General features: G+C 39.5%; 1 protein-coding gene across 1 annotated transcript in view; it reads left to right on the top strand.

The window, feature by feature from the left end:
• LOC135071852 (uncharacterized) overlaps positions 1-24,198 on the top strand; it is a 104,977-nt gene that overhangs the window by 59,932 nt on the left and 20,847 nt on the right. The window contains exons 54-98 of the mRNA XM_063965686.1: positions 54-989; positions 1,154-1,471; positions 1,812-2,120; positions 2,201-2,515; positions 3,247-3,567; positions 3,641-3,955; positions 4,040-4,369; positions 4,452-4,751; positions 4,874-5,176; positions 5,257-5,895; positions 6,010-6,321; positions 6,413-6,742; positions 6,962-7,564; positions 7,647-8,273; positions 9,055-9,369; positions 9,456-9,782; positions 9,863-10,162; positions 10,281-10,586; positions 10,676-11,314; positions 11,429-11,743; positions 11,829-12,158; positions 12,272-12,565; positions 12,668-12,973; positions 13,106-13,738; positions 13,869-14,189; positions 14,269-14,592; positions 14,684-14,986; positions 15,074-15,382; positions 15,484-16,110; positions 16,192-16,503; positions 16,634-16,963; positions 17,045-17,341; positions 17,446-17,751; positions 17,838-18,473; positions 18,556-19,191; positions 19,267-19,575; positions 19,668-20,597; positions 20,682-20,996; positions 21,085-21,417; positions 21,517-21,816; positions 21,909-22,214; positions 22,292-22,924; positions 23,009-23,317; positions 23,426-23,758; positions 23,870-24,169. Of these exons, the coding sequence (XP_063821756.1) occupies positions 54-989; positions 1,154-1,471; positions 1,812-2,120; positions 2,201-2,515; positions 3,247-3,567; positions 3,641-3,955; positions 4,040-4,369; positions 4,452-4,751; positions 4,874-5,176; positions 5,257-5,895; positions 6,010-6,321; positions 6,413-6,742; positions 6,962-7,564; positions 7,647-8,273; positions 9,055-9,369; positions 9,456-9,782; positions 9,863-10,162; positions 10,281-10,586; positions 10,676-11,314; positions 11,429-11,743; positions 11,829-12,158; positions 12,272-12,565; positions 12,668-12,973; positions 13,106-13,738; positions 13,869-14,189; positions 14,269-14,592; positions 14,684-14,986; positions 15,074-15,382; positions 15,484-16,110; positions 16,192-16,503; positions 16,634-16,963; positions 17,045-17,341; positions 17,446-17,751; positions 17,838-18,473; positions 18,556-19,191; positions 19,267-19,575; positions 19,668-20,597; positions 20,682-20,996; positions 21,085-21,417; positions 21,517-21,816; positions 21,909-22,214; positions 22,292-22,924; positions 23,009-23,317; positions 23,426-23,758; positions 23,870-24,169 (18,192 nt within the window). The remainder of the gene's footprint in view (positions 1-53; positions 990-1,153; positions 1,472-1,811; positions 2,121-2,200; positions 2,516-3,246; positions 3,568-3,640; positions 3,956-4,039; positions 4,370-4,451; positions 4,752-4,873; positions 5,177-5,256; positions 5,896-6,009; positions 6,322-6,412; positions 6,743-6,961; positions 7,565-7,646; positions 8,274-9,054; positions 9,370-9,455; positions 9,783-9,862; positions 10,163-10,280; positions 10,587-10,675; positions 11,315-11,428; positions 11,744-11,828; positions 12,159-12,271; positions 12,566-12,667; positions 12,974-13,105; positions 13,739-13,868; positions 14,190-14,268; positions 14,593-14,683; positions 14,987-15,073; positions 15,383-15,483; positions 16,111-16,191; positions 16,504-16,633; positions 16,964-17,044; positions 17,342-17,445; positions 17,752-17,837; positions 18,474-18,555; positions 19,192-19,266; positions 19,576-19,667; positions 20,598-20,681; positions 20,997-21,084; positions 21,418-21,516; positions 21,817-21,908; positions 22,215-22,291; positions 22,925-23,008; positions 23,318-23,425; positions 23,759-23,869; positions 24,170-24,198) is intronic.

The raw sequence follows: 24,198 nt of genomic DNA, 5'->3' as shown, positions 1-24,198 counted from the left end.
TGGATGATAATAATGTATAAAATAAATAATCTTTTTTTACATTTATTTTACAGAAATTGTAGCACAGCCATGTGATCCATCACCTTGTGGCGCAAACGCAATCTGTAATCAAAGAGACGGTGCTGGTTCTTGCTCATGTTTGGAGGGCTATCAAGGCAATCCTTACGAAGGCTGCCGCCCCGAGTGTGTATTGAGTTCAGATTGTTCTGCTGACAAAGCTTGTATAAGAAACAAATGTGCGAATCCATGTCCTGGAATCTGTGGTGCAAATGCTGAATGCTCAGTAATTAATCACGTTCCTTCTTGCGCTTGTATAACTGGTTATTCTGGAAATCCTTTCGAGCAATGTAAGATAAATGAAGTAGTAGAACGCAGTAGACCCTGTCAACCATCGCCTTGTGGTCCTAACAGTATTTGCAGAGAAAATGGAGGATTAGCATCTTGTGAATGTCTTCCTGACTACAGAGGTGCTCCTCCGGATTGTAGACCAGAATGTACTGTTAGTAGCGAATGCCCATCAGATCGCGCCTGCCATAGAATGAAATGTGCTGATCCTTGCCGAGGAACTTGTGGTATTGGTGCTCACTGCCAGGTTATCAATCATAGTCCACTGTGTAGCTGCCCAATAGGTACCAGCGGTGATCCATTTACAAGGTGCTATGAGTTGCCTGATACGCCACCTCCAGTGCAAACACAGCCATGCCAACCTAATCCTTGCGGACCCTACAGCGAGTGTCGTCCGGTTAATGGCAATCCATCATGTTCGTGTAGCCCAGGATACACAGGGATTCCACCAAATTGTCACCCTGAATGTCTTGTAAATACTGATTGTCCATCACATCAAGCATGTATTGCAGAAAAATGTACTAACCCATGCGAAGGTTCATGTGGATTCAGAGCAGAATGCCGCGTACATAATCACATACCATTATGTAGTTGTCCTACCGGATATTCTGGAGATCCATTTATACAGTGTATGGAAATAATAGGTAAGAATTGAATATCCATTTATGATAATTTGTTAATTCAATTCGTAAAAAATATTTTTGGCAATGAACTATTTTATTTAATGTTCGATAATTTATTTTATCAATTATTATTAATTTGCTTAGTAAACTATGTTAGAATTTAATCATATTTTTTTGATTTTCAGTTCCTCCACCATCTTCTACTGACCCATGTAATCCATCACCTTGTGGCAGCAATGCCAATTGTGATGCAGGCGTTTGCACATGTGCAACTGGATACTTCGGTGATCCATATGCGGGTTGTCGTCACGAATGTTCAACTAATGGGGAATGTTCGCCAACGCGAGCTTGTCAAGGAGGACACTGCATTGATCCATGTCCAGGGGCTTGCGGAACAGGCGCTCGGTGTACAGTTAACAACCACATTCCATCGTGTACCTGTCCATCTGGTACCTCTGGAGATCCGTTCTCCTACTGTACAGAAATAGTCCCGCCTACTGATGGTAAGTGACTTATAACTGACGTATTTTTTTTAATAATACATTTTATCAATATTATTTTATTACATACTAGCTTTCCGCCCGCGGTTTTGCCCGCGTGGAATTTTGTCTGTCACAGAAAAACTTTATCGCGCGCGTCCCTGTTTAAAAAACCGGGATAAAAACTATTCTATGTCCTTTCCCGGAACTCAAATTATCTCTATGCCAAATTTCATCAAAATCGGTACAGTGGTTTAGGCGTGAAAGCAAGACAGACAGAGTTACTTTCGCATTTATAATATTAGTATAGATAGTATAGAACTATAGATAATACGAGTACATATTGTGTACTTTGGCATTTTAGTTCCAGGACGATCAGCATGTTCGCCATCACCGTGTGGTCCTTACAGCGAATGTACAGTAAGCGCAAATGGAGCTGCGGCTTGTTCTTGTCGCGCCGGACATATTGGCTCACCACCTTCATGCCGCCCTGAATGCCTTGTCAGTTCCGAATGTAAACTGCAGCAAGCCTGTATTGACCGCCGATGCCGCGACCCTTGTGAGGGGGCGTGCGGTCGCGGAGCCCAATGTAATGTTATTGCCCATTCACCAATTTGTACTTGCAATGATGGATATACTGGGGATCCATTCACTTATTGTTATCCGGCACCAGGTACATACTTATATTATTTTTATTGTTTTTACTCAATTTTAAATCTCCACAGAAATTGAAATTACTATTGGATATTACAGCACTTCCTGAGCAGCCAGTTAATCCATGTGAGCCGTCGCCTTGTGGACCAAACTCTATCTGTGTAAAATCTGGAGAAACACCGGCATGTAGCTGTCAGCCTGGATATATTGGAAGCCCACCCAACTGCCGCCCTGAATGTACTATAAGCGCAGAATGCCCAGCCGCCTTTGCTTGCGTCGCATTACGGTGTAAAAACCCGTGCGAACAGGCCTGCGGCCCGAACGCAATATGTTCAGTCGTAGACCATCGTGCGACTTGTGCATGCGAACCAGGTCTAGAGGGTGATCCATTCCAGGGTTGTTCCCCGCCAAGAGGTAAGAAAAACAACATAAAAAATTTAAACTTCACGCGTTCGTTTTATAGTTTTATTGTAATAAAGAATTATAAAAAATGCAAAAACGATAAAATTGAAAGAAATACACGAAAAAAAGGTAATAAGATAGTATAAGTGACGAACGCACTTAACACACTGCTTTGCGAAGCGTGATAATTATAATTCATGCTTTAAAAATGTGCTTAAGTTGTATAAATCAGAAATATCAAAGTCACGCCTCACACATTTTTACTAATTTGAAAAATGGAACTGTATTGGTGACTTTACTTTGGGACCGAGTGGTGACCATGCCCACCGCTAAGTTAGAAGGTAATTTCGCTAATACTTTTCTATTTAAATGCTTTAAAAATAAGCCTTCGGATCAGGACGGTGAAAAAGATTCATTTAATCATTTAGATTTTGAAGTGCTTCCAGAGAAGGGGACGTAACATGTTGAAATAACTTTTATGTGAAATTAATTAATGCCTTTGCTTGAAACGGAGCACGCGGAGATAACCTAGCACTTACAGTAAGCTTGGGTCGTTCATCGAGACGGCCGCTTTAGGACGGTGCCGCTAGAGATAGTGACGCTGTCGGCGGATAACGGAGGTCACTAAACGTCGCCGGGCCCAGCAAGCTTCGACTAACGCTTCGGAGCCAAGAAAGTGCTTCTACGGTGACAGACAGTTACTTATCGGTAAGTGAATTCATATTTTTGGAATAATATTTCAGCTCCATCAAAGGTCGAATATCTAAACCCATGTGAGCCTTCACCTTGTGGTATAAATGCAGAATGTAAAGTGCAAGGAAACGCTGGATCATGTACTTGTCTACCGGATTATTTTGGTGATCCGTATCAAGGATGTAGACCGGAATGTTTGGCTGATTCTGATTGTTCCTTACAATTAGCGTGTATTCGGAACAAATGTACTGATCCATGTCCTGGCGTCTGCGGATATAATGCAGAATGTTATGTTAATAACCACAAACCAACATGTAATTGTAGAATTGGTTTTACTGGAAATCCGTTTTCAATTTGCTCAGTCTTACCGGGTAAGTAAGTCTATCATATATTTTCTTTCACATTTTATGAATAAATATGATAATTCAATGGATTATTTTTTAGAACGAGACTTGACAGTAATCAACGTGTGTAGCCCCTCTCCTTGTGGAGCAAATTCTGTTTGTAAGGAAATTAATAATCAACCAGTGTGCTCATGTCTTCCGGAGTATCTGGGATCACCTCCAAATTGCAAACCAGAATGTATAGTAAATTCTGAGTGTGATTCAAATAGAGCATGCGTCAATCAAAGATGTGTTAACCCTTGCCCTAAACCATGTGGTCAAAACACGGAGTGTAAAGTTATAAGGCACAGTCCTGTATGTTCATGTCGACCAGGGTATTCCGGAAATCCATTTACAGTATGCTCGTTAGTATTCCGTAAGTATAAATTTTTTAGAAATATTAATATAGTTATGTAGTTTAAACAAACATGTTTTGTAAATATACCTACTGTATTTTCAGAAACATCTCCGGTCATAGCAGCACCTACAGATCCTTGTGCACCATCACCATGTGGATTGTATGCAGAATGCCGTAATAATAATGGCCTAGCATCTTGTTCATGTATGCCGTCATATATTGGTTCGCCGCCATATTGTAAACCAGAATGCGTTATACATTCAGATTGTACTAGTGACCAAGCGTGTGTAGCAGAGAAATGTCGGAACCCTTGCGAGGGCTCATGTGGCCTATATGCGAAATGCTTTGTAAACAATCATGTTCCAGTGTGTTTATGCCCAGATGGATTTACAGGAGATCCTTTCAGTCAGTGCAAACCGCTACCTGTAGAAGGTGTGTAAAATAGTAGCATATAAACATATTTAATAAATACGAGGTATTTTTAATTATTTTAACGTCTGCTCTTTTAATTCAGATACACCACTAGCCCCTCTAGATCCATGCCAGGCTTGCGGACCAAATTCTGTGTGCAGAAATGGAGTTTGTTCATGCACAGAAGGGTATCATGGTGACCCGCATCTTGGTTGTCGGCCTGAATGTGTATACAATTCGGATTGTCCTTCTGACAAAGGCTGCCAAAGAAATAAGTGTGTGGATCCATGTGTTGGAACTTGTGGATTAAATGCAAATTGCATTGTGCGGAACCATATACCAATGTGTACATGTATAAAGGGAATGAGTGGCAACGCATTCGTGGAATGTCGACCATCTATAGGTAATGGAAAAATACTTACATTTGAAATAGCTCTTTAATCGTCCATGATATAAATGATATGGTTGCTATGAAAAATCATAATATGTTTTGTTATCATCAATCATCATCGATTTCTTTTTCAGCTGTTGCTGAAAATCCTTGCAATCCATCTCCTTGTGGGCCTAATAGCCAATGTCGGCAATCGAATGGGCAAGCAGTTTGTTCATGTGTACCTGGCTATATTGGAAACCCGCCAACCTGTAGGCCTGAATGTATTGTCAGTCTGGAATGTTCATTAAAAGAAGCATGTAATAATCAGAAGTGTGTAAATCCCTGTATTGGTGCTTGTGGTCCTGGAGCGGTATGTGATGTCATTAATCACAATCCAATATGTACATGCCCTCCAATGTTTACTGGAGATCCATTCATAAGATGTACTTATATGGGTAAGTAAAATATATTTGTTTAAGCTATATTTTTTACAATTATTTCAAATATGATACTAACATTTATTTATTTGTTGTAGAAAAAGAGAAACCAAAAATAAATCCTTGTGAACCATCACCATGTGGACCCAATTCAATATGTAAAATAAATGGAGATGGACCTCTATGTGCTTGTCTTTCTAATTATAAAGGATCCCCGCCAAATTGTCGGCCAGAATGTATAAGTAACAGTGAATGTGATTTTAACTTGGCATGTTTAAACAACAAATGTTCTGATCCGTGTGCAGGTACTTGTGGGTCTAATGCAGAATGCAAAGTAGTAAGTCACGCGCCGCTCTGCATTTGCCAAGTCGGCTATACTGGTGATCCATTTTCTTACTGCCATCCACAAGTAATGAATGAGCCAACAGAAGTATTAACACCATGCAATCCTACGCCATGCGGCAACAATGCTATTTGTAAAGAACAGAACGGTGTTGGTGCCTGCCAATGTCTTCCAGAATATTTAGGAAATCCTTATGAAGGATGCCGACCAGAATGCGTTGTAAACTCTGACTGTCCATTGAACAAAGCCTGTTCGAGAATGAAGTGTGTGGATCCATGCCCAGGCACTTGTGGGTCTAATGCATTATGTCAAGTAAATAATCATATGCCTACATGCACATGTCAGCCCGGTTACACAGGAAATCCTTTCAGCTATTGCAGTATTCTTCAAGAACGTATGTTTATTTATTATACTTACTTTAAATTACTTCTGTATTATATTTTATAAAATAATTGCACAAATATTTTTTGAAGTTTCAAGTAATCAATGATTTGATTATTATTTTCAGCACAAGTTGTTGAAACCAATCCTTGCAGTCCTTCACCGTGTGGAGCTAACAGTCAATGCAAAGAAATCAATAGGCAAGCTGTGTGTTCATGCCTTCCAAGTTTCATTGGTGAACCACCTAACTGTCGACCGGAATGCGTAGTCAGTTCTGAATGCCCATCAAATTTAGCTTGTGTCAATCAAAAATGCAAAAATCCGTGTGTGGGCACTTGTGGAGAAAATGCAAATTGTAACGTCATCAATCATAGTCCAATCTGTGTTTGTAAACAAGGTCTAACTGGCAACCCATTTACAAGATGTTATCCGATGTTGAGTAAGTTGCATTTATAACAACAATACGCTCTGACTTTATTTATTTCTACTAATATGAAAACTCATCTTTAAAACAAACTTTTTTTTTTCAGTTACAAAACCTCAGCTCTCGCCTGTGGACCCATGTGTTCCATCTCCGTGTGGTTTATACTCAGAATGTAGAAATGTACAGAATTCTGCATCGTGTGCATGCAAAACAAATTACATAGGCAATCCACCCAATTGCCGACCTGAATGTACGATCAATTCGGAATGCCCTAGCAATCAAGCATGTATAAACGAAAGATGTCAAGATCCATGTCCAGGAGCATGTGGCCTCAATGCCCAGTGTACAGTATTTAATCACATAGCCCAATGTGCTTGTTTGGACCAATACACAGGGGATCCATTTTCAAGATGCATTTTGGCACCAGAACAAGATGGTGAGAAAACTTTGATATAAAGCTTATTATGAAATGCCTGATATGGAATGAGTTCAGCCAACTAACTAAATCTAGCAAATCCTGCATTAAGAAATAATGAAAAAAAATTATGTGTAAAATCTCAAAGAGATCAATGATAAATTTATAATTCTTTCAACTGGACTAGATCTACATATTATAATTATTGTTTCATATCTATACTATATAATTTTGTTACAGAAATGAACATTGATCCTTGTAATCCAAGTCCATGTGGACCAAATGCTCAATGTAACAACGGAGAATGCACCTGTTTGCCCGAGTATCAAGGTGATCCTTATTTCGGCTGTAGACCCGAATGTTTGATGAGTGCAGATTGTCCACAGAACAAAGCATGCTTGAAAAATAAATGTGTAGATCCTTGCATAGGCACATGTGGTGTGGCTGCTTTATGTAATGTGTATAATCATGTTCCTATGTGCACATGCCCTAATGGTTATTCTGGCAATGCATTCCTGGAATGTAGAAAAATTACAGTAGTAGAAATATTAAATCCATGCAGTCCATCACCATGTGGACCAAACAGTCAGTGCCGTGAAGTAAATGGTCAAGCAATATGCTCTTGCCTATCGGGATACATAGGAGCTCCACCCACTTGCAGACCGGAATGTGTTTCAAGCGCAGAGTGTGCATTAAATAAAGCTTGTTCAAATCAACGCTGCGTAAACCCATGTCAAGGAAATTGTGGTATTAACGCTCAATGTCAAGTGATCAATCATAATCCTATATGTTCTTGTCGTCCAGGATTTACGGGAGATCCATTCAGCAGATGTATAATCGATGGTAAATTCTTATTTCTTGTAAACTTCTTTATTTTTACTGTTATTTTTCAATGAGAGTGATTCACATCTTTTTTGTATTTCAGATATTCAACCTTCTAACCAGGAAACTCCATGCAAGCCTAATCCATGTGGTCCTAACTCAGTATGTAAAGAAATAGGCGAATCTCCATCTTGCACATGCCTTCCAGAATTTTTAGGTATTCCTCCTGAGTGCCGACCGGAATGTATAGCAAATTCAGAGTGCCCAGACACAATGGCTTGTATAAATAGTAAATGTAAAGACCCATGTCCTGGTTCGTGTGGGACAGGTGCTGAATGTAGAGTAATTAGTCACACGCCACAATGTTTATGCCCACCTGGATACACGGGAGATGCTTTTATAAGATGTAGCATTTTAGACGTGATCCTTAGACCTTGCTCACCATCACCATGCGGACCTAATGCAGTATGTAAAGAATCACGAGGAGCTGGAGCTTGTATTTGCCTGCCTGATTATACTGGCAATCCTTATGAGGGCTGTCGTCCCGAGTGCGTAGTAAACTCTGATTGTGCAACCAATTTGGCTTGTATTCAAAATAAATGTCAAAGCCCATGTAGTAATAATTGTGGGCCTAATGCTGTTTGCGATGTGGTAAACCATGCTCCAAAATGTTCATGCTTACCAGGATATACAGGAAATCCTTATCAAAGCTGTTACGAAAGGATACGAGGTAATTTATAAAAGGAGAATGAGCAAAATGGTCTATGAGCGGCCAACAGCGAAATAGGTATTAAATGAAAGTACTATTACTAAAGACTAACTTTTACTATGAACGTAACATTGCAGCTCATTAAGAAAAAAAAATACATATAGGTAAAATACTTAGATAATATATGCAAAAAAATGTGCATACCCAATGTATAAAATACTTATTAACATTAGTTATGTATTCAAAAGTATTTCGAAACCTCATTATACCGTTTACAAGACTAGCCTATGTACTTTAAATGTATTAATGTATAATAATGTACAGTGTGTCCTGATGACGGCAATAAAATATCCTCGTCTTGATGAATAAAATAAATATAATAAAATAGCCTATGTACCTATATTAAATGTATTAATGTAATTATAGAACTGAGTTCTGACGACGTTATCATTATAACTATTTTTGGAGAAGTTTTTGAAAATAAATGTATATGTATTGAAGAAAACAAGTCATTTTATATTATTTCCTTATTTTTTAGGACTTAGTCTTAGTTATTAATAAGCTAAATCTCAGGCTTACACATCTAAAATAAAAATGTATTTAATTCCATTAATAATTACACTACAGATATAAAACTTTTTGAGGGTGATTGTAGGGTGATAGTAAACCAAAAAAACAAAAAATTGTTCCTGGCCGCTGATAGACCAAGCGCCATACGATTTTGCCCATTCTCCTTTGTTGGATCATTTCAAACTACAAAATACTTGAAAGGTGTTTTAAATAACATTGTTCATTATTTTAGATGAGCCAGTAATTCAAGGAAATCCATGTGTTCCGTCGCCATGTGGCCCTAACAGCATTTGCAAAGAATCCAATGGGCAAGCAGTATGCACATGTCAGCCTGAATTTATAGGGACACCGCCGGCTTGTAGACCTGAATGTATTGTAAGTTCGGAATGTAATCAACAAGAAGCATGTATACGTAAGAAATGTAAGAACCCCTGCATAGGAGTATGCGGACAGAATACAGACTGTAAAGTTATAAACCACAGTCCTATATGTTCATGTCGATCACAATATACTGGAGATCCGCTAAGCAACTGCTATTTACTACCAGGTAATTTTTTTTATAAATTTCTATACTATGTAATATACTTTTTATAATAAGTTAATTACTTCAATTATTTAAAATTTGTACTTCAGTTGCAGTAACTGTAGCGGTTCCAAAAGACCCATGTTTGCCGTCACCTTGTGGACCGTTTTCACAATGTCGAGATATTGGCGGATCGCCTTCATGTACGTGTTTACCACAATACCAAGGCAGTCCCCCGAACTGTCGACCAGAATGCACTATTAACACGGACTGCCCTAGTGATAAAGCTTGCATAAATGAACGGTGTATTGACCCATGTCCAGGATCTTGTGGTATTTACGCAAATTGTAGAGTACAAAGTCACATCTCTATATGCACCTGTTTTGAAGGTTACACTGGTGATCCATTTGACAGATGTACATTAAAGGTTCAAACAGGTAGGTAGTCTTTTTTAAAATTAACAATTACAGAAAGCAATTAGATTACTGTATGTATCAACTAATTTTTTTTTCACCAGACCTTTTGCCCTTGGATCCATGCAATCCATCTCCATGTGGATCAAACGCAGTCTGTCAGGATGGGATCTGCACATGTTTGCCCGAATTTAACGGTGACCCGTATTTTGGATGCCGCCCTGAGTGCACAATGAGCTCTGAATGTCCAATGGACAAAACATGTGTGAAAAACCGGTGCGTTAATCCATGTATCAACACCTGTGGCAGAGATGCTTTGTGTCAAGTGGTGAATCACATGGCAGTATGCACGTGCCCTCCAAACACAAAAGGGAATGCTTTTATTCAATGTGATTTTGTACCGGGTACGTTATTTCTTCAAGTTTTAACCTATTTTTCACTGATTTGAACGTGAAGATATTATTTGAAATTCGAATCAACAACTGAAACTGTAACATTTTATTTAATTGATTTTTTTTTCAGTTGTTGGTCCAAGCAACCCTTGCCAACAGAGTCCTTGTGGTCCAAATAGCCAGTGTAGGGAATACAACAACCAGGCAGTCTGTTCATGTCTGTCCGGATACCGCGGCGCCCCTCCTGCTTGTCGACCAGAATGTGTGGCCAGCTCCGATTGTCCCCTTGACAAAGCGTGCAGCAATCAGAAATGTATTAATCCATGTAAAGGAACTTGTGGTGTAGGTGCCTTATGCCAAGTGATCAAGCATAATCCTCTTTGTACATGTCCATCAGGCATGTCAGGAGACCCATTCACGAGATGTATTTCAATCCGTAAGTTTCTTATTTTACAATTAATATGAATTTTTAGCTTCTTCCTCGTGTAAAAGAATTAAAACGTAATATTGTATGTCCAATTACAGCTCTAAATATTCCGTCAATACCAGCCAATCCATGTCAACCATCACCTTGTGGACCGAACTCGATATGCCAACCAAGTGGTGGTGAGATACCATCATGTCAATGTATGGCGGAATTTATTGGCGCTCCACCAAATTGTCGGCCAGAATGTGTTGCTAATAGTGAATGTCCACCCCAGATGGCATGTATAAATAAAAAATGCCAAAATCCTTGCGTACAGGCCTGTGGTACAAATGCAGAATGTCGGGTTGTCAGTCACACGCCGATCTGTATATGCCCTGACGGTTTTACTGGTGACGCTGCAGTACAATGTATTACAAGTACCATTGTATTTAATGATCAAATTTCACCGTGCACACCATCACCCTGTGGACCGAACGCAGAGTGTGAAGAAAGAGCTGGAGCTGGAGCGTGCTTGTGTGTGAAAGGTTACTTTGGGAATCCATATGAAGGTTGCCATCCTGAATGTTTGGTTAATTCAGATTGTTCGAGTAACAAAGCATGTACTAGAAATAAGTGCATTGATCCTTGTCCTGGCACTTGTGCGTCTAACGCGGACTGTGTGGTAGTCAATCATGCGCCAATGTGCACATGTCCAAATGGTTACACTGGAGATCCATTCAGACAATGTATCAGAAAACGTAAGTAATTTATTTATTACATCGCTTGGGTCTATGATAAATCAGTCTTTGATATATTTTTTATTAAACTGTACTTACTGCCCATTATATTTATTTGAATTTTATTTGTTTCAGCGCTAGAGATTGAAAATACAAATCCATGTCAGCCTTCACCATGTGGTCCTAACAGCCAATGCCGAATTTCAAATGGACAAAGCGTTTGCTCTTGTTTACCCGAATATAGAGGTTCACCTCCAAATTGTAGACCTGAATGTGTTGTGAGTACAGAGTGTTCATCGGATAAAACCTGCAGGAATCAAAAATGTGTCTCGCCATGCCCTGGGCCATGCGGAGAAAATGCTGACTGTAGAGTAATTAATCATAGCCCTATATGTACATGTCAAGCAAGATTTACAGGAGATCCGTTCTCAAGATGTTATATTATGAGAGGTAAGATAGTCATATTAATTTCATAAATGTTTTCAATAGTTAAGGATTTTTCTTTTTAATATCAATTTTTGTATTTTCTTATCAGCTCCTGCTGTTACACCTACAATTGAAAGAGACCCATGCGCACCATCACCTTGTGGACCTAATTCTATTTGTCAAAATCTTAATGGAATCCCATCATGCACATGTCAACCAAATTATGAGGGCAGCCCGCCGAATTGTCGACCAGAATGTACGATTAACGAAGACTGCGCGAGCAATTTAGCTTGCATCAATCAAAAATGCAAAGACCCATGCCCCGGATCATGTGGAGTAAACGCTGAGTGCCAAGTTATAAAACATTTAGCAATATGTACTTGCCTCAACGGTTTTACTGGAAACTCATTTACACAGTGTACTCCTGTACCTGTTATAGGTATGTCTTTTATTTTACTGCAACGCTTGATAAATTGTTACTGCTGACTGAGTTTACATACAATATGTAGGTTGTCTGGTATACATTCATATAAATGTATTTTTTTTTTTTAGAAAATGATGATCCCTTTAATCCGTCGCCATGTGGAGCTAATGCAAATTGTCATAAAGGCCAGTGCAGTTGTGTTCCCGAATTCCAAGGCGATCCTTACTTAGAGTGCCGTCCGGAGTGTGTTCAAAGTACAGATTGTGATCGGGATAAGGCTTGCATTAATAATAAATGTAAAAATCCATGCCCAGGCACATGTGCCCCCAATGCTTTGTGTAACGTAGTAAACCACATACCGATGTGCAGCTGTCCAGAACGTATGACCGGGAATGCATTCTTGGAGTGCAGGCCGATATTGGGTATGTTGTTTAAATTATTTATTTATTTATATTTTCTACTAGTGGACGATTCGATGTCGGATTTTATTTGCCATTGTATTTATATGTCTATTTTATTTACAGAATTACCTCCAGCGCATCCCTGTCAGCCTTCGCCATGTGGACCGAATAGTCAATGCAAAAAAATAAATGGTCAAGCGGTGTGTTCCTGTGCCCCCAATAACATTGGTACTCCGCCAAACTGTCGCCCGGAGTGTACGATCAGCGCAGAGTGTCCTCTAAGCGAAGCTTGCAGTAACCAACGCTGTGTCAATCCTTGTGTTGGTACATGCGGAGTGAACGCAGAGTGTAAAGTTGTTAACCACAATCCTATATGCTCTTGTCCCACGTCGTATTCAGGAGATCCATTTTCACGCTGTTTCAAACTTCGTAAGTTACATTTCATAATTTATTTTCTATTATACTCGTACATTTTACAATAATATTATTACCATTTGCTTATGGTAAATTATATTATTATTATTGATTAGATATTATTCACTTATTTTTTTTAAATTACAGCTGAATTCTTACCGGAACCTGTAAATCCTTGTACACCTTCGCCATGTGGGCCTAACTCTCAGTGTAGAGAAGTCAATGGAGCTCCAGCTTGTACATGTCTAGAAGGATATCACGGTCAACCACCTCTATGTCGACCGGAATGTTCCAGCAATGAAGAGTGCTCGTTACATCTATCTTGTGTAAATCAAAAATGCAAAAATCCGTGTGAAGGCGCATGTGCAGTAAATGCTGAGTGCCGAGTTGTTAGTCATTCACCGATATGTTTATGCCCACAAGGTATGACTGGGGATCCATTCTTTGGATGTAGTCAAGAACCGATTCATACAGAAATTGTTACTAGTCCTTGTTCACCTTCTCCTTGTGGTGTAAATGCTGAATGTAAAGAAAGACAAAATGCTGGTTCCTGCACTTGTATTGAAGGATATATTGGAAACCCATATGAAGGTTGTCGGCCAGAATGCGTGGTTAATACGGACTGCCCTTCAAACCGAGCATGTCTGAATAATAAATGCGTTGACCCATGCCCTGGAAGCTGTGGCAGTAATGCTATTTGTCAAGTTGTTAGTCATGCACCTTTGTGTACATGCATACAGGGTTACACAGGCGATCCATTTAAATATTGTTTATATCAAGGTTAGTACAATAAAATGTTTAAAGTGTAATTATAAGAAAATATGTAGTTTAAAATTTTAATTAAGTAATTCAATTTCATCACGATTTTATTTTATAAACATGAGTAAATAACTTAATTATGTCTTTTTAGAGTACTCGCCACCCTCTGCTCCAGCTGACGCATGCTACCCATCACCCTGCGGCCCTAATAGCCAATGCAGAAGCGTTAACGGACAAGCGGTCTGTTCGTGCTTATTGGGATATATGGGATCTCCACCTAATTGTCGGCCTGAATGTATAATTAATTCTGAATGTCCGCTTGAAAAGGCATGCGTTAACCAAAAGTGTATTAACCCATGCCCAAAGCCTTGCGGGTTAAACGCGAATTGTAAAGTAATAAATCACAGTCCTATATGTTCATGTCAGGCATTGTATACTGGAGATCCTTTCACTATTTGTAATCTGATCAAAGGTAAATATTTATTTTATTAACTCGTTTCTTTTTATATTAAAGTACAGTACTAGTTTTCACTTCATATTTTAATTTTCAGTTGAGTCACCACCAGTTGTCACAGATCCATGTATACCATCACCGTGTGGCCCCAATGCGGAATGTAGAAACATAGGAAATACACCATCTTGTTCGTGCCTTCCCAAATTTATTGGCAGCCCACCTAACTGCAGGCCAGAATGTACCATTCATGCGGATTGCTCAAGCGATCGTGCATGCATAAATATGAAATGTCAAGATCCGTGTCCAGGATCGTGTGGAATCTCGGCGTCTTGCAATGTACTTAATCATATTCCAATCTGTTCCTGTATTGAAGGATATGTGGGTGATCCATTTTCTGTTTGTCAACCACAACCATTACAAGGTACGTAACACTTCTTGCTGGCATTGAAAATACATTTTTTTTCTTTATGCTTTAAAAGTCTCTACTTATTAATTATAATGTCTCTTTTCAGTGGAACCAACAGTCGTAGATGCTTGTACAAACATTCGATGTGGTCCTAATGCCGAATGTATAAACGGGCAATGTCAATGTTTACCAGAATACCAAGGGGATCCATACTTTGATTGCCGTCCTGAATGTGTGTTTAGTACAGATTGTTCTTCAGACAAAGCCTGTGTTCAAAGAAAATGTGTTGACCCTTGTATTGGTGCATGTGGACAAAATGCACTATGTCAAGTAGTTAACCATATTCCAATGTGCAGTTGTCAAACTGGATTTACTGGAAATGCCTTCGTTGTATGCAATCCAATTAGAGGTATGAAATAATACTTTTAAACATTTTGATGAAATTGTTGGTTTAATTTAATTTATTATAAACAATAATTTATTGCTTTGTTAACAGCTCCGGCACCAGAACACCCATGTAGCACTGCGGTTTGTGGACCCAACAGTCAATGCAGGGAAATAAATAATCAGGCTGTATGTTCTTGTCTACCAACTTATTTGGGTATTCCACCAGCTTGTCGACCTGAATGCGTAGTTAGCGCAGAGTGTCCACAAAACCAAGCCTGCGCAAATCAAAAGTGTATTAACCCATGTATTGGAGCATGTGGTTTAAGAGCCGTATGTGAAGTCATAAATCATAATCCAGTTTGTGCTTGCCCACCAACCCATTCTGGAGATCCATTTGTTGAATGCACATTTACACCAAGTATGTATACAAATATGTAATTAAACAATATTATAATTGAAACAATTACGAGTTAAACTCATTTCCATTTATTTTTATTGTAATTTTGATTTTATTTTCAGATTCTCCTGCTATCATAATAAACCCCTGTCAACCATCTCCATGTGGACCAAATTCAATATGTCAAGAAATAAACGGATCGCCTTCTTGTACTTGCATGGAAGAATTCCGCGGACAACCACCTTACTGTAAACCAGAATGTGTCAGTAATAGTGAATGTGCTGCACACTTAGCTTGTGTAAACCAAAAATGTAAAGATCCGTGCGTACAGGCTTGTGGAGTTAATGCTGAATGCCGCGTTGTAAGCCATTCTGCTATGTGTGTATGTCCGGAAGGATACAGAGGCGATCCGTTCAGTCAATGTTTGCTACAAACACCTGTTGAAATTCTAACACCGTGCACACCTTCTCCTTGCGGACCTAACGCAGTGTGTAGAGAACAAAATAAAGTAGGGTCTTGCATGTGCAATAAAGGATATTTTGGAAATCCATACGAAGGATGTCGCCCTGAATGTGTAGGTGACTCAGACTGTCCTGGAAATAGGGCGTGTATTAGTAATAAATGTCAGGACCCATGCCCTGGAACTTGTGGAGTCAATGCTGAATGTATAACTATAAATCATTCTCCTAAATGTAGTTGTTTGGTCGGTTACACTGGCGATCCATTTAGGCGCTGTAATAATATACCTCGTAAGTAAAAAGTGATATCTATATCTAAACAATTTCTATATCAAAATAAGTTTTTAGTTTCTAACAAAGAATTGTTTTCAGCTCAAAACACGCCTGTCAATCTATGTTTCCCGAGTCCATGTGGGCCCAATAGTCAATGCCGTGAAGTTAACGGGCAAGCGGTCTGCAGTTGCTTACCTAATTACAATGGAAATCCTCCATTATGCAAACCTGAATGTACAGTAAATTCTGATTGCGCATCTGATAAAGCCTGTAGAAATCAAAAATGTGTGAAACCATGTCCCGGTCCCTGTGGACAGAATGCAGAATGCCGAGTGCATAACCATAATGCAATTTGTAGTTGCCGATCTGGGTTTACAGGAGATCCATTTTCAAGATGTTATCCCAAACCAGGTAAGAATATCCAGTTTCGATATAATGATGTAAGAACGTGATACTGAATATTATAATGCCGTTATAATTAAAGTAAGTAAGCTAAATAAATAAAAATGAAAAAATCTTTATAAAACTTTTTTTATTTCAGCCGTCCAACCGCAACTTGATGAAACGAGAGACCCTTGTGTTCCTTCTCCGTGTGGATCAAATGCTCAATGTCGTGTACTGAATGGTCAAGCTTCATGCTCATGTTTAGCTGGATACTTTGGAAGTCCACCTAACTGTCGACCAGAATGTGTTACGAATCAAGACTGTGTCAGCTCTCTGGCATGCATCAACGAGAAATGTCAAGATCCTTGCCCTGGTGCATGCGGTCCAAATGCACAATGTACAGTTCTCAAACACATTTCGATTTGCACTTGCAATGATGGCTACAAAGGAGATCCATTCATCGGATGTGTACTAGCTCCAATTCAAGGTATGCGGAAATCAAATCTATAAGATTTTAATAGTTTGCATTTCTAAGGCATAGAGTTTTATATGTATGTTTGACTTTCAGATATTCCTGTAGACCTTTGTAATCCTTCTCCATGTGGATCGAATGCACAATGTAGCAATGGGGAGTGTACTTGTTTACCGGAATACCACGGTGACCCATATGTGGCTTGTCGCCCCGAGTGTACCGTAAGCTCTGATTGCCAAAGACATCAGATCTGTGTTCGAATGAAATGCGTCAATCCATGCCCAGACACCTGTGGTGCTAATGCACTTTGCGAAGTCGTCAATCATATTCCTATGTGTAGTTGCCCAGCCGGTTACACTGGCAATTCATTCGTCGCATGTAATGTTGTACCAGGTAAGGGTATGTTGTTAGTCACTAGCCAAACTCAATCTATATGAGGACTTATTATAATGGGGAGTTTTATCAAGAGCGATTGTCAAATAATTTTATTGTTTCAGCCCCATTACCATCGAATCCATGCAATCCATCACCATGCGGACCAAACAGTCAGTGTCGCGAAATAAACAATGTTGCCGTTTGTTCATGTATACCTGGTTACTCCGGCAATCCACCTTCTTGTAGACCTGAATGCACCACAAGCGCAGAATGTCCATTGAATAAGGCTTGTAATAACTATAAATGCATTGATCCATGCAAAGGTACTTGTGGTATCAATGCTCTCTGTGAAGTTGTTAATCACAATCCAATTTGTTCTTGTCCTAAAGGAATGATTGGCGATCCATTTACTAGGTGCACTTCAAAACGTAAGTGTTTATTTACATGCGCTTTTCTTTTTCAAAAATATAAAAGTATTAATATATGTATTAATTGTTAAATTTCTTCGTTTTAGCACTTCAAATCCCAGAACAAATAAACCCATGTGTTCCTTCACCGTGTGGACCAAATTCGGTTTGTCAGACAATAAACGAATTGCCTTCATGTTCATGTTTGCCTGAATTCATTGGTGCTCCACCAAATTGCCGCCCCGAATGTTCAAGTAATAGCGAATGTTCTACTCATTTAGCTTGTATAAGAAACAAATGTGCAGATCCATGTATCGGTGCATGTGGTGCAATGGCATTATGTCGTGTAACCAGCCACACTCCCAACTGTGTATGTCCAACGGGATACTTTGGAGATCCCTTTATACAGTGCAAAGTTCAACCAATCGACATACCTCCAGAAAGGTTAACGCCATGTACACCATCACCGTGTGGTAGTAACGCTATCTGTAGAGAGAAAAACAATGTCGGATCTTGCATGTGTTCTACTGGTTATTTCGGTAATCCTTACGAAGGATGTCGTCCAGAATGTACGGTTAATACAGATTGCCCATCTAATAAAGTATGCCAACAAAATAAATGTCAAGATCCATGCGAAGGAACATGTGGAAATAACGCTCAGTGTCAAACAATAAACCATGTACCAATGTGCACATGTATTCCCGGATACACCGGAAATCCGTTCCAAAGATGTTACGTACAAGGTAATAAAATTCATACGATATTTTACGATTATATTTAAGTTTTATTTAAACATCAAACTTTACTATTCACATTTTTTTCCAGCACTTGAAACTCCTACCAATCCATGTGTACCATCACCATGTGGTCCTAATAGTGTTTGTAAAGTGGTAAACGAGCAACCAGTATGCAGTTGTTCACCCAATTATCATGGCGCTCCACCAAACTGTAGACCGGAATGTGTTATTAGTGCTGAATGTTCTGCAAACAGGGCATGTGAAAATCAGAAATGTATAGATCCATGTATTGGCCGTTGTGGACAAAATGCCGAATGCCACGTAATTAATCACAGTCCAATTTGTTCTTGCATGGAAAGATATACGGGTGATCCCTTCAGTCGTTGTTACCCACTTATAAACAGTGCATCTGTTATTGCGGAACCTCCAAGGAATCCATGTTTACCATCACCTTGCGGACCATTTAGCGAATGTCGTGATATCGGAAATATTCCTTCTTGCACTTGTTTGCCGAATTATATTGGGGCTCCACCGGCATGTCGCCCTGAGTGCACAATAAATAGCGATTGTCCGAGCTACTTGTCTTGCATAAATCAAAAATGTAAAGATCCTTGTCCGGGCTCATGTGGATTGAATGCAGAATGCACAGTGAATAAAAACACTCCAATTTGTTCTTGTATCCAGAATTACGTAGGAGACGCCTTTACAGAATGTAAATTACAAGGTAAATGATATACTAAACTTTTTTGTCTATAACCTATAATAAACTTTTAAATCTAATATTTATATTTGTCCACAGAAGTAACAAATGACGAAATCGACCCATGCAACCCTTCACCATGCGGACCAAATGCAGTATGTAACAATGGTGATTGTACATGTCTGCCTGAATATCAAGGCGATCCATATTTCGAGTGTCGGCCTGAATGTGTGCTCAGCTCTGACTGTCCACAGGATAAGGCATGCCTCAGAAATAAATGTGTTAATCCTTGTAGTAATGGAGTTTGCGCCACTAACGCAATATGCGAAGTAATCAATCACGTGCCTATGTGCAGATGTCCCGAACGTATGACTGGAAACGCATTCGTTCAATGTTCTCCAATGGAAGGTATAAAAGGGTTTTTTTATTTAATTGTTGATTTAGCAATATTATCAAATGTGTTATAAGTATGTATTAATGTAAAATTTCTACATTTTCAGTTGAAAGGCCACAACCATGTCAACCTAGCCCATGCGGACCTAACAGTCAATGTCGTGAAATTAATGGACAAGCAGTGTGTTCCTGTTTAGTAGGATTTATTGGAAGTCCACCGTCTTGCCGACCGGAATGTATAGTGAGCACAGATTGCTCTCCTGCAGAAGCTTGTAGCAATAGAAAATGTATAAATCCTTGTCAAGGAGCTTGCGGAGTAGCAGCTCAATGTCAAGTTATAAATCACAATCCGATTTGTTCTTGTCCATCGACATTCACCGGAAACCCCTTCGTTAGATGTTTCGTACAAGAGTATAAACCTGAACCTGTGTTCCCATGCACGCCGTCACCATGTGGGCCTAATGCGATATGCAAAGAAATTTCTAGCAATCCTTCATGTTCTTGCATGGACGGCTATTTCGGCTCGCCTCCTTATTGTAAACCTGAGTGTATAAGTAATTCAGAGTGTCCATCTAATCGCGCATGTATCAATGAAAAATGTAGTGATCCTTGTAATGGAGCGTGTGGACTTTACACCGAGTGTCATGTTATAAGTCATTCTCCTTCTTGTTCCTGTATGAATGATTACACTGGAAATCCTTTCATTGAATGTTATAGACTAGAGCCTCTACAAGATATCGCTACTCCGTGTCAGCCATCTCCCTGTGGTGCTAACGCTATTTGCAAAGAATTTAATGGAGCTGGCTCTTGCACCTGTTTACCAGAATTCTTTGGTAACCCATACGAAGGTTGTAGACCAGAGTGTGTAATTAACACCGACTGCCCATTAGATAGAGCTTGTATACAGAGCAAATGTCAGAATCCGTGCCCAGGTGCCTGTGCGCCAAATGCATTATGCCAAGTTGTAAATCATGCGCCATCTTGTTCATGTAATCGTGGATTTACTGGTGATCCGTTCCGGTATTGTGTTGCTGAAGGTAAAAATCACTTCTTAACAAATTAAACTTCTGTATTTATTTTCAGTTAACAGTGTCTTATAGCTAAATATTTTTGGTTTTCAGTAGTAGTAGAAACTCCAATTGATGTTTGCCGACCATCTCCATGCGGTCCTAACAGTAGATGTCAGGAAGTAAACAAACAAGCAGTGTGCTCTTGTCTACCAGACTACATAGGAACTCCACCTGGATGTCGACCAGAATGCACTATAAGTACTGAATGCCCGAGAGACAAAGCTTGCATCAATCAGAAATGCGTTAACCCCTGCATTGACGCATGCGGACTCAACACAGACTGCCGAGTTATTAACCACAGTCCAATTTGCCAATGTAGACAACAATATACTGGTGATCCATTTACTAGATGCAACCCTATACAACGTAAGTACACAAAAGATTTCTTTTAAGTGAGAAGTTACTTGTAGTTACTTGTAAAGTTTAGCTAATTTAATTGTATTATAATTTTCAGCATCAGCTCCTCATCCTGACCTAGAGCCATATAGAAATCCATGCGTGCCGTCACCTTGCGGTCCTAACTCAATTTGCAAAGAAATTGGAAACATACCGTCTTGTACATGCATGGCTGATTACTTTGGAAGCCCACCAAACTGCAGACCGCAGTGCACGATAAATTCAGAATGTCCAACGTCGCAAGCATGTATTCAACAAAAATGTCGAGACCCGTGTCCTGGCTCTTGTGGTATAAGCGCATTGTGCACAGTATCTCGCCATGTACCAATTTGCACATGTCCACAAGGTTACATGGGTGATGCTTTTACAGCTTGTATACCAAAACCATTAGGTATTTATTTAATTTATTATTTAATTTTTTCGTTTTTAATTTTTCATTAACTTATTTCTTGTTCGTAACTCATTTTATATGTTTTTTTCGTTAATGCAGAAGAAGAAATTCCGGACAAATGCAACCCATCACCGTGTGGGCCAAATGCTGTATGCAATAACGGAGTATGTACTTGCATAGAAGAACACCTAGGTGATCCATACGTAGGCTGTCGACCTGAATGTGTTTTGAGTTCGGATTGTTCTCGAGATAAAGCTTGCGTCAAAAATAAGTGTGTCGATCCCTGCAGAGGAACATGTGCTTCTAACGCCATTTGTGACGTGATAAACCATGTACCCATGTGTAGTTGCCCACAAGGCATGACAGGAAACGCGTTCTATAACTGTGAGCCAATAAGAGGTACGTCTAGGTTTTTTATTAAGATTTTTTTTTTTTTAAATATAATTAGGCAAATAATCTGTAATTTCACAAAATATATTGTATTTTTGCAGTACCAACACAAACAAATCCCTGTCTCCCATCCCCTTGCGGACCGAACAGTCAATGCAGAGAAGTGAGTGGTCAAGCGGTTTGTACTTGCGTTCCTGGATATAGAGGAAGTCCTCCGTTATGTCGGCCAGAATGTATCGTAAGCTCCGACTGTCCACTTAACAGAGCCTGTAGTAATCAAAAATGCATTGATCCATGTACGGGGTCATGCGGCGTCAAAGCGGAATGTAACGTTATTAAACACAACCCCATATGTATTTGTCCACCCCAATATACGGGCGATCCATTTGTTAGGTGCACACCATTCCGTAAGTATTTAAATACTTAATATTTTTAATAAATTCATAACACTAATTCAAGACTAAAAATATTTTTTTTTTTACAGAACCAGCCGTAGCTGACACTACGCCATGCACGCCTTCACCATGTGGTCCAAATTCAATTTGTAAAGATGTTTCTGGATCACCATCGTGTACGTGTATGCCAAACTTCTTCGGCGGTCCTCCATACTGTAGACCAGAATGTTCTAGTAACAGTGAATGCCCAACTAATCAAGCTTGCATAAATCAAAGATGTAAAGACCCATGCATAAATGCTTGTGGAACAAATGCAAGATGCAGCGTAATTAGTCATTCTCCAACATGTTTCTGCGAAAATGGTTTTATCGGGGATCCCTTCTCTAATTGTTATTTACAACAAAATCTAATACCAGAGAGACCGACACCTTGTCAACCTTCCCCTTGTGGACCGAATGCTGTTTGTAAAGAACAAAATACTGCTGGTTCCTGTTCTTGTTTGCCAGATTATATAGGCAATCCTTACGAAGGGTGCCGACCTGAGTGTACCGTCAACACAGATTGTGCGCCAAACAAAGCCTGTATTCGTAACAAATGCCAAGATCCATGCCCCGGTACTTGCGGTCCCATTGCTACATGTGCAGTAGTCAACCACTTACCTGTCTGCACGTGCCCAACTGGATACAGAGGTGATCCATACCAACAATGTGTTATAGAAAGAGGTATGTATGACTGAGCATATTATAATATTCGTTTTTAATTTGACGTTTAAAGAATTTCTTAACAAATCTTAAATCTTATTACAGAACCAGTAGCACCACCTACACCCTGCACACCCAATCCATGTGGACCAAACAGCATCTGTCGCCCAGTAAATGGCCAAAGTGTATGCTCTTGCATGCCTGATTATATCGGTTCCCCACCAGGTTGCAGGCCAGAATGTACTGTTAGTTCTGAATGTCCACCAGAAAAGGCATGTGTGAATAAGAAATGTGTCGACCCTTGCCCTGGCCATTGTGGATTGAACACAAATTGTAGAGTCATCAATCACAGTCCCATATGCTCTTGCAACTTGGATTACATTGGAGATCCATTTACTCGCTGTTATTTACGCCGTGAGTATCTTTGATATTACGAATAGTTTGACATAAAACAAATAAAGCTTTGGTGTATTTATAGTACGAGTCAGGTCAGGTAATTAAATATTTTCTCTTGTTCATTAGCTCCTGTACAACAAGTAGAGCCGATCAGAAATCCATGCTTGCCAAATCCATGCGGTGATAATGCAATATGCCGGGATGTCAATGGCAGCCCATCGTGCACTTGCATGCCGAATTATCAAGGGCTACCACCAAATTGTCGCCCCGAATGCGCAATAAATCAAGATTGTCCATCGGATAAGGCTTGTATCAATCAAAAATGCCGTGATCCATGTCCCGGAAGTTGCGGCCAAAATGCTATCTGCACAGTCTTCAACCATAACCCTGCATGTTCATGTTCTCAAGGCTATACCGGTGACCCGTTCTCATACTGTGTTATTAATCAACCTTTGGAAGGTATGTACACACTTCAACACACATTTAATTAAAATACTTTTACAATCTTCATTGTTGGGTCAACCATGTATGAATAGTATTTTATGTATGTGTTAATGTTTTTTTTTTCAGTTGAATTGCCTAAAGATCCTTGTAATCCATCACCATGTGGATTTAATACGAACTGTAGAGACGGCATATGCACTTGCCTTGACCAATATCAAGGAGATCCTTATGTGGGCTGCAAACCAGAATGCGTTGTTAATACGGACTGTTCTGTGGATATGGTTTGTATTCGAAATAAATGTACGAACCCATGCCCAGGGACATGTGCTCCCAGTGCGCAATGTACCGTGTACAACCATATTCCTATTTGCACATGTCCAGAAGGAACATCAGGAAATGCTTTCATTGAATGTCATAGAGTGGAAAGTGGGTATTCTACAAATTTTCTGTATGAA

Source organism: Ostrinia nubilalis, chromosome 5 (assembly GCF_963855985.1).
Source record: "Ostrinia nubilalis chromosome 5, ilOstNubi1.1, whole genome shotgun sequence".
NCBI lineage: Eukaryota > Metazoa > Arthropoda > Insecta > Lepidoptera > Crambidae > Ostrinia > Ostrinia nubilalis.
The sequence above is the reverse complement of the archived record's forward strand: the minus strand, read 5'-3'. Positions and strand labels throughout refer to the sequence as shown.